Raw genomic sequence first — 10,456 nt, forward strand, 5'->3', positions numbered from 1 at the left:
ATTTTATTTGTCTATTTTATATATCTAAACATATGAGAATAATAACAATATTTTTATATATATTTTATTATATTTTTAATTTTTTTTACAGTAAATAATAATTTTAAACTAAATGAAATATGCCATATTATGTAAAGAAATTAATTAATATTTGTTCAATACTTTTTTAATAGTTAATATGCGATGAATAAGTACTATGAATATCATACAATTCATATAATTTACAATACATATACCTTAATATTTTTTTCGCACATTACAAAGAATGTTTATTGTAGTATTAAATGTAAAAGCGCCTATCGTTTTTAAGTTGTTTTTCTTTTTTTTTCTCAGTCGTGTCCTTGGAGTAGAAATTCTAACAAAATATCTATTACGCGCCATGCTAATAAATTATTTTGTTTTTTTATACCTTGATATTTTTTTTTACCAAGTTAAAATATATTGCTTGCTCACAAAGCAATGGGCCAGAACATGCTTTTGCCATCTATCTCGTTCTTTATAATAGGTCTTATATCATTCCTGGCTACTTAGTTCGGGTAGCAAGCGGACCATTGACTGACTGTAAATACGCATTTGGGAATAATTCGGTGAACATTTTAAACGTGCCCAAATAATTAGTTTGTCTGTTAATAAACTAATGAACAGCAATCACATAAAATTAATTATGTAAAAAGTATACAATTGTTTATTGCGCAACTCTTTAAAATATATGTGCAGGAATCGTAAAGGCTTTAGAGCTTTGGTGTTTACGTAACTTTATGTGGAATTCTAACAGAGCTTAAATTACTTTAAATTATAAATATTCTATTATATAAATATTCTATTATGAAAATATTTACAGCAAACCTTATTTAAAAATTGATTCAACCGTGACTTTAATTCAGTTTCAGTATAAATTACACTAAATTACGATTTATTTTAGCTCGATGGAAAAGTATATTTCGTTGAAATATTTAACTTTTTATTCGATAAATACTTTTCCCTCCCCCCTAGAACTAAAGCGGAAGCCCCAACAAGTAAAGCTACCCACTTGTGCATAAAAATTCACTTAGGGCATTGAGCGATGTGTTGCGCGGAAAATGGGTGGGGTGCTGTTTGTAGGGGGGTGGTTGTTACGAGAATATTGCGGGGGCTTGAGCTCGGTAAAATGTCGCCGCTTAGATGAGGAATGTTTTGTCTTGTTAGTGTAAAATAATAGATGCCAAGCAGACTAGTGTATTGGGGTATTGGACGGAGAGAACGGGGAGAACGGGGAGGAGCAGAAGTAGGTCGTAAGTATTACGCTCAAGAGTCTGCTGGGCGACACCTTTTCGGCTATTTGATGATTTGTTTTTCTCAATTTTTCTTCTCTGTTTTTGTATTAGCAAAAAAATGCGCGTAGGTAAAATAGGAAATTCCATTGAAATTGCATTTGTCTGACAAAAATATTTATAATAACTTTGAAAATTCAATTTCCAAAGAAAATATGTTAAACGAATTTGCATGGACGATGTGCGCGTGTGTGTGTGTTGGTTTGTGTCGGTGTGTGTTGGTGTCGCTGGCATTGCCGTTGTCTGTGTGCTAGAAAATTAAAATCAACCATATGTTGCCCCATCGATTTTGATAAGGCGCTGGCAGAGAGTTGCCACCCAGCTGCGACAGGCTTCATATCCGTTTCCGCTCTAACATAATGGGTCACGGTGTGTGCATGTGTTAGTGTGAGTGTGTATTTTCCGTTTTCAATTGAGACGCGCCCTGACAAAACTTGTAAAACGCGCCTTGTCATGCATGAGTTTTTGCCATTTTATTAATGTTGTTCCTGTTTCTGCTTCAATTGTTGCGCTTATTCCTTATTTTACCCATTGTTGTTTCTCATGTTGTTGCTGTTGTTGTTGCGTGACACAAATCAAACGACATTTTGTATGTGTTTTTGGCGCTATGCTCAAAGCCTTGTTAAATATTTCATAAGCACTTTGCCCCACAGCAAAGACGCTTGAAATTCCAATAGATTGGTATATGCGTGTGTGTGTTACACCTACTCAGGAACCGCCAAATGGTATATGTTACAATTAAATTACGCTTACAATAAATGTTGCCGCAACATGTTGCTGCCAGATGGGCAGCAGAGCGCCTGCGCCGGAGCGAAGAACATTTGCATTTACCACTCTTTGCGTAGGTTAGTTTTCACATCGAATTCAGTTGTTTAACACGCCTCAAGCCTGTCGGAACGCGTTGCACGCACAGAGTACTGCAAACGTGACCCGGTGACTCACTGTGACTGGCTGTGATTCGGTCACGAGTTGAACACGAAACAACACGCAGCACGAAACACGTGACGGTGCTCGTGCGGCTCGTTAGATTAACGAGTGTCGCAATTTTGTTGTGACGTAAAGTTCGAAAAGAGGCAACGGCAAATACGAGAAACGCGCTACGTAACACGTAACGCCACGCGGTCGAATGCGTTACGCGACGCATGAAATGGCGGCACGCAATTCGCGCTACATTGAATCCAAACGCATCGACAGCAAATCCCTCTAGTCCTACGCAAAAAGGTGCGTCTGCCAAACACACCAACAGAAATTTGAATACCCGCAAAAGCGTCTGCCAATACTCATGAATACTCATGAGTATCTCTATTGAGTTTGAGTACTCGTACAATTAAGTGTATTAGTAAAACGTGACCAGACCGAAATTATAGCCACGGGCACCCCAAAAGTAAACGTCCATCAATTTCTCAGCAGCTTAGTGCGTAATGAAGAAATTGCTTAACTTTGGCACAATCACCGCACCCCAACCACTGCTCCACCGCTTATCGGCCCCCGCACTTGCCCAGCGGCCGTCATGGTGATTGAAAACTCAACCGCATTGCGGACTTGTCATCATTTCAAATAAATGTGCGCCCGTCTCTGACTCAGTCTCCGATAAGACTTAAGACTTACGACTCAAAATCTAATCCCTTCCGCAGCGGTTACGCCGCGCCCCATCTCCTCCGACGTGTCCAGTGTCCTTATAAATTGAGCATGGCGGTTGGCGGTTGGCTGTTGGCTGTTGGCGGTCGGCGGCTGGTAAAAACAATATGGCGTTGACTCATTTAAGTCGCTGGCAGAGTGTCTTTGTCTCGAGTTTTGCGATTGCCATCATTTATTTTAATTACTTTTTGCTGTTGTCGTCCTTGGTTGCAGTTATAATTTAATAGCGTCACAAATTGCGCATGAAATGTTGTTGGAATACTTTATGGCGATGCTTGTGATCATGGGATTAACCACAACATTCGATAAGCACACAAGCCGCATCACCAGCCACATGCAACACTTTGGTAAGTACCCAAGACCATCAGCAAATGCAACCAGCACCAAATTTCATCAATAAAACTTGCAAGTTTGTTGATAGAAATTGAAACTAGTTTTGCAATTGAAGAACTTCTACCAAATGGATACAAATTTGTCATTAGGAATAAGCTGTTAAATAATTTTAACTTGAAAAACATATATTCTTATTGTTTATTTCAGTAGTTTCAATCACAGCACAATTTAAGCATCCAGCATGCATTTCTTTAGTTTAGAATACTTAACCGCAGCCAACTTAACGGGCACATGCAAATATTCAGGGTTGCCAGATCGTTTTGTCTGTCAAATCTGCCAGCATTGCCTCACATCAATTAATTAGGCAGAGAATGAATATTGAAAAATGCTCAGTAATGTGAATGTTCGGCCAATCAAAATTATGTAAATAACTAAGAAATTTAGAACAATTTGTTTCATATTGATTTACGTTGATTTTATATTACCGCACAGCAGCTGTAGAGAGTAATAAAGTAAAACAAGCTTTAGTTAATTGACAAACTTAGAGAAAACTGAACTTCCAGAATAAAGTGTTTAATAAAGAAATGTGAGCTCTGAAAAGAAGGTTAAGAAATTGGGAAATCAATTAAACTAGCTAAATCATTCAAACGTGAGCTGTTAAAAAACTTAAAGCTTTGCTAGCAAGATTCGTACAATATTATAATGAAACGTCAAGCTAACTCACTCTTAATTCAAGAACAATAATTTTTGAGTCAGCTACTTTGAAGTTGTTAAACTAGGTGATAAATCAGCTGAACATTATCCGCTATAGATAATTTTGTCATATCAGTTTTAAACTGATCAAAGCAACTCAAAAGTACATTTTAGCTGAAACCAAATCAGTTCCGAAATACTTCTTATACTGAGCTTTTATTTTCTGTTCAGTGGTTCCGGAACTAAGATAATTTTATCAATCAACCACTGAGCTTTCACTAGTTCCGGAAAAAAAGTTATTAAATTAATCAGCTACTGAGCATTTAGAAAATTTATCAGCTTTATCAGCTGCAGTTTATATGAGCTGCTCTTCAACATTAGAGAAACAAAATATCAAGTCTTAAAGCGAATTAAAATTTGAACATATGTAAGGATTTCCGTTCCGTTCTCTTGATAAATGATTCAATATTTGAAAAGCTCATCATCAGTTCCGGCGCTAGTTCATTTTAATTGATAACTGAGCCTATTGACAGCCTTGTTGAACTTCACTTTCACATTGCATATGAACAAATATGAAAATAAATAAATATGAATATAAATATTTGAAGGTCGAACGACCGCACGGTATAATATCCCAATAAATAGTTATATTTTACATCCAACTACTCATTCGCTAGACCCAAAAAAAAGGAGGCAGAGTGTGCGGGTGTTTATTTGTATAAACATTTTGTATCATTTTTCTTCTTCGTTTTTTTGAGGGAGGTAAAGCAAATGCAATTTCTCATTTCGTATTTATGGCACCTGGCCTCAGTTTTAGTGCTCACATGTGAGTGAGTGGGGGCTGGGGGCAGTTACGGGCGAGCTGCGGTTAAACTCAACAGTTTGAAAAACCGAAAAAAACTGGGCTCCAGTTACTTTTGAACGTAGCCGCGCACTTTGCATGTAAATACAAAACTTTTATTAAAAAAAAAATACAAATATTTTTATGTTTTTTTACGGTGCCCGTATGAGTGCGAATGTGTGTGTGTGTGTGTGTGTGTGTGTGTGTGCTAGTGTGTGCTAGTGTGTGTGTGTGATTTTTTCTGCTGTGCAGCGTACAGAAAGCAATTTCATTTGTTAAATGTTTGGCGGCAAACGTGAAGCCTGCGGGACGGAAGCGAATAGCAACAGTTTCAATTAAGTGTTTAACGGCATTTTATTGCTCGATATTTGATAGCCCCCACAAGGGCTAATGGGCGAGCCTATAAATCAATATAAATACATGCGTATGAGCAGCATAATGTATATTTGGCAGTCACACACACACACACACACACACACACACACACACTGTATTTGTGTGTGCTTCTGTGTTTGTATTTGTATTTGTTTAGGCACTCGTGGATTATTAGCGCATTAGTTGGCTAATACACGATGTTGATAAAGCGGCCTCCACATAAATCACTCGCCTTAAGTGCGGGCCCCAATGATGGATCATAATACGAATGCTTTTTAGCCATGGACACATATACACGAATAGTATTCAGTAGATATGCCAATAAGAAGGCAAACTTTGGCATAAATTAAGCACAAATACTCGTTAATCAAATGAATGTTGATTCGTATGCTGTCTGGCCATTCACTCACACTCACAATCATTCGCACTCGCACTCATTCATATCCATTTGCCGAGCTGTCTTTTGCAACATGTAGCCAAGTGTTTGCCCTTCATGCGATTTGGATAGAAACGTAGACGTTGATGTTGAATATAAATGCACATGAATACATTAAGATTGACATTTAGATACAGTTATTTAATACCCTTTTCAAGTGCGTGTGTGGTAGTATGTGTGTGTGTGTGCATGATTGAGTGCGACAAGTCTCGCATTGTAGTCTGCAACCACACTTGACAAGCGTTTATTGACACTGGCCTTAGATCACATTGTAAGCCAAGTTCTATATATGCTACCAATGCCATCCACAGCTTTGGCCACGGAGCTCTCCAATCTGATACCGGAGGAGTACGAGCCGCAGTTTGATAATAGCTCGGAGCGTGAAATAATCGCCGCCTTGGGCACGACGGCTCGCATGCATTGTCGCGTACGTAATCTAGGCGATCGTGCCGTCTCCTGGATCCGGCAGCGGGATCTCCATATACTCACCATCGGCATCATGACCTACACCAATGATCAACGCTTTCTGGCCCGGCACATTGACAACTCCGATGAGTGGGTGCTAAAGGTCGTCTCGGTGCAGCCACGCGATGCCGGCGTCTATGAGTGCCAGGTCTCCACGGAGCCAAAAATAAGTCTCGCCTATAAATTGATGGTTGTGAGTAAGTATCGGGCAACGAATTGGGCTTGCATATTGGGTTAAGTTATAAAACTTTTAGATAAGTTTATCTGAAATCAAATTTTATTTTCAATTCCTTTTTTCTTAATGCTTGTAATTCACAATGAGTTATAGCGCCAAAAGGGCAACAAGCAGAGACTGCTATTTAAAAAATCGGAAGAATTTTATCACGGACAAACAGCTAACCTTTTGGTTTTTCAACCATGTTGCTTGTTAGTTATGTTATATAAAACAGAAAAGTCGAGAATTTGATAAACTCGACGCGCAAGTGTGGAAATATCACGAAAATCGGCTGTATTCTACATTTTTGTTTACTATCCAATAGGCTCCTTTTCATTTTCAATCCGCTTTGTGTAAATTTATTAAACGGGCAGGTGTTTCACATTTTTCAAAATATCCCATCTTTTTTAGGGAATATGTGGGTCAAATTTTGGGAGTCAAACTCATTTGAAAATATCTTAATAAAATATTATTTAAGTCGATTTTAAACTTTCGAAAATGTGTGAAGTCTTACATTTTGTCCGAACGAATTTCACACGTAACTTTAAAGCGGGTGGAAACCTTGATACCAACTATTAACGCTTTTATTATTTTTTATTTTATATTAATATATATTTAAGTAATTATTTATCTAAATGCCAAGCAATTACTTTTTTATATTTTTGTGACACAAAACATATATTACACTAACCAAATCAAATCACTTTTTTTTTTTTTTTTTTTTGAGCATTTTGTGTTGCAACATTTATTTATTATCTGAGTAGAAGAGAAAACACACAAAATTAAAAAAAACAGCAGAAATCCCAAGATTAACTATTGTCGAAGGAGCGAGTGAAGACTGAGTGAAATCGTGCTGACAGGGAAAAGTGTTAATGAGATATAAAGAAACTAATTGTGCACACAAGAAGTAGAGAACAGAAAAAGCCGCGAAAGAAATTATAATAAAAAAAATGTGTGAGGTTATGTCAGAAGACAGACAATTAGGCGGAGAATGGAGAAAATAAGCAAATTAAGAGTAGAATACAAATAAAACTGGGTCAAAATACATCCAAATCCAAACTAAAAATGGAAACAGTAATATTAAAAAAACTAAAATAAACAGAAATATATATATATAAGTATATATTATTCATTTATAAGTTTGTAATAGTTTAGTTATTATTAACACAACTTGAATTCTGGCAAAAAGTTGCAGTTTAGTTGGAATTCAGTTACGATTTTGCAAAACTCATCATGCTGAAAACTTATTTGACAACATAAACTAGCATTTAATACTTGAAAAAGAGAAACTTTTACATTCAAATTGGGATGGCAAACAGCTGCAGAGGATTGAAGGGGGCCAGGGCACAGAGGAATAGAGTGGGTGGGGGCAGGGGTCGTGCATTAGTTTAACGAGCTGTGCTGAGCGTCAGGTGCGAGTGCCAACAAGAAGCAGCAGCAAATGCTAATGAGTTTTGGGTACTCAAGAAAAAACCAAAAAAAAAGGGAGGGAAACGCACGGAATGGAACACAGTGCTGCCAACAGTTTGTAATTGACATAACCTTTGCGATCTATTGACAGCGTCCAAGGCACAAATCCTGGCCAATCGCGAACTGTTCATCCAAAGCGGCAGCGACATCAATTTGACATGCATAGCACCCCAGGCGCCAGGACCCTACACACACATGCTCTGGTACAAGGATACCGAACTGGTGAGCGATTCGACTCGCGGCGGCATACGCGTCATTTCCGAACAGCAAATCAAGACGAGCAATTTGGTTATATCCCGTGTATTGAACACGGATTCCGGCAATTACACGTGCTCCGCGGATAACTCAAGTGAGTGCCAGCTGACCTTACACACACACACACACATACTCGCACCCACTCACACACACGCCCATCATTCATCTACCACGCCCATTTCTTCTTGCTGCAGACTCCGACAGCGTCTTTGTCCATATCATTAAGAGCGAACAGCACGCGGCCATGCAGCATGAGCTGGGCATTCGACTGGAGGCTGGAGGCCCGAGCCTGTGGCTGCTGCTTGGCCTGCTCCTACTGCTGCAGCATATGCCACACCGCCCCCTGCGCCAGCTGGCCTTCGTCTAAGCTCTGAGCCGCAACTTATGTTTGATGTCTGCTTTGGCGTTAGCCCTTAGACGGTGGGGTGCGTGGGCATAGGGGTAAGTTTCGTTGCGACAACTCTTTGGGGAACGTTCGCAATTGATTTCATTGCCCACTTTACAGCACTGTTGACCCGAAGGGATGCTGATGCCACGCCCACAAGCGCTGTATATAGGAGGTAGAGATGCATCTGTGTATATATTGTAAATCGAATTGGGTTTTTCATTTGGGCAGCTTTAAGTATTTTTATACATAGTTAAGTGAAAATAACAACAAATAATACAAGTCGATTCATTGATACATATTTAAATCGTGCGATCGACTAGCCCTAAGCCAAGTAAAACGAAAATGCAAACTTTAAATCGAATAATTGAAAAATCGAAATATCGAAAAATAGAAAAATAATGTAAATACGTATATGTTTATTATTAATTAACAAGTGACAAGAACCATGTTAAACTGTCGCGCCCGTCAAATACAAATTGAAGGTGTGCACAACACATGTAAACACACACACACACACACACACACACACACGCATATAGGCATTGCTATACTAACTGTCATCTAGATTAATTATGATTAATTGTGCCACTGCGAGTGCAAAATTAAATTTAAAAAAAACACATGATTAATGGCATTATGAATATGTGCACGGACCCGAAATTCGAGATTCCCACCCATCTTCCACCCGTTTCCGAGCAATTGAACAACATTTACGACACTGACTTTCCGCCATATATTGCCCCCCTGGCTATGTCTGAGATTATGCGGCTTAATTGCACTTTGTTGCGCTAGGGTCGGATCCAAGGGGAAGGAGGTAAGCGCAGACACGCGAGCTCGGCCGGTAATTGAAAAATGATAAAGGTCTCCGCGCACCTGTACGCCCTGCACTCCCCACATATATATGAGCGAATCGAATGGTCGATTTGAGCAGAGCCTCCGGCGCAGATTTGACAACACTTTGCAGTTGCTCGGTAATTGATAAAAGAGCAACTCGGTAGCAAAAGCATTGAATTTCCAATATTATAAATACATATATATATATATATATATATGTATATGTATATTCATTTGCATTTCATTAAATTCGCCATCATTTTTCAACAGAATTTAAGGATTTTTTTAAGGGTTTATTGCATTGAAAAACTATGAAAGTTGAACAATTTTTTTTTTCATAGTTGTTTATTCCCTTATTTTTTATTTCCTCATTTTATATTTAAATATATTTTTAATTGGGCTTTTAAAGGGTTTGATGAAATCAACAATATGCACGTGAATCCTTGAATTATATGAGAAAATAAACTTATGAACTTATCTAGTAGAATTTATTTATATTCATATTTACATTTGTGTTTATTTTCTTTAATTTTCCTTTGTTTTATTTTTTATATTTATGTCAGATATTTGAAAGATTTCAATAAGTTTAAATACGATGAAGAACTGCTGTAAGTAAACAAATTTAATGAAAATCGTTTGTTTGAAACTCTTTTGCTTACCATCCGATTGGCTTCAAACTCCTTTTTAAAGATCTGTGTTCAAAATTATTTAAAGGAATGTTTCGCACTATTTGGAAAATCCATTCCTCCTTGTTAGAAATGCGGTTCAAAGATTTGGTGGGCTATGTTTCCCGCTCAAATTCATTTCCAAGCATCTATATGAAAAATCATTTGAGACGTATTTCAGCTTTCGGTGGAAAATGCGATTCTAAGATTTGTTTCGTCAAGTTGTAAGTTTAGTTCAAATTGCTTCTAAACTTATTTTCAAAGCTCTACATAAGAACTTAATAAATTCGTGGTTTAGCGAGTTGGGAAATTCTATTCAGTGGTTAATTAGCGAAAAAAGTTTGTATGTAAGTTTTTGGGCTACCGTCCGATTGATTTACTTTGTAGGTAACACGGGCATGACCGGGGTATACCCGATAGTTATATTATATTTATTATTTATATAATTATTTACATACATAATATTTCCATGGAAACCCATTTTTTACAGCGTTAGTTGAAAATGCAGATAGGAATTTTTTAGGTACGTTGAGCTGGCA

General features: G+C 37.7%; 1 protein-coding gene across 1 annotated transcript; it reads left to right on the forward strand.

Annotated features, from left to right (window-relative positions):
* Positions 1–2,192: 2,192 nt before the first annotated feature.
* dpr5 (defective proboscis extension response 5) lies at positions 2,193–9,038 on the forward strand. The gene is made up of 6 exons (XM_002056696.3): positions 2,193–2,531; positions 3,162–3,295; positions 5,938–6,288; positions 7,867–8,124; positions 8,225–8,471; positions 8,536–9,038. Exons 2-5 carry the CDS (start codon positions 3,196–3,198, stop codon positions 8,395–8,397), a joined length of 882 nt encoding a protein of 293 aa, XP_002056732.2. The 5' UTR covers positions 2,193–2,531; positions 3,162–3,195; the 3' UTR covers positions 8,398–8,471; positions 8,536–9,038.
* Positions 9,039–10,456: the final 1,418 nt, after the last annotated feature.

This window comes from Drosophila virilis, chromosome 2 (assembly GCF_030788295.1).
Source record: "Drosophila virilis strain 15010-1051.87 chromosome 2, Dvir_AGI_RSII-ME, whole genome shotgun sequence".
Lineage (NCBI taxonomy): Eukaryota > Metazoa > Arthropoda > Insecta > Diptera > Drosophilidae > Drosophila > Drosophila virilis.

Bases quoted from the DNA above. Each gene is read 5' to 3' on its own strand.
- dpr5 (XM_002056696.3), top strand. From the start codon at position 3,196: ATGTTGTTGGAATACTTTATGGCGATGCTTGTGATCATGGGATTAACC. The intron at 6,289-7,866 runs GTAAGTATCGGG...ATCTATTGACAG, and splicing joins CTATAAATTGATGGTTGTGA to CGTCCAAGGCACAAATCCTG. The intron at 8,125-8,224 runs GTGAGTGCCAGC...TTCTTGCTGCAG, and splicing joins GTGCTCCGCGGATAACTCAA to ACTCCGACAGCGTCTTTGTC.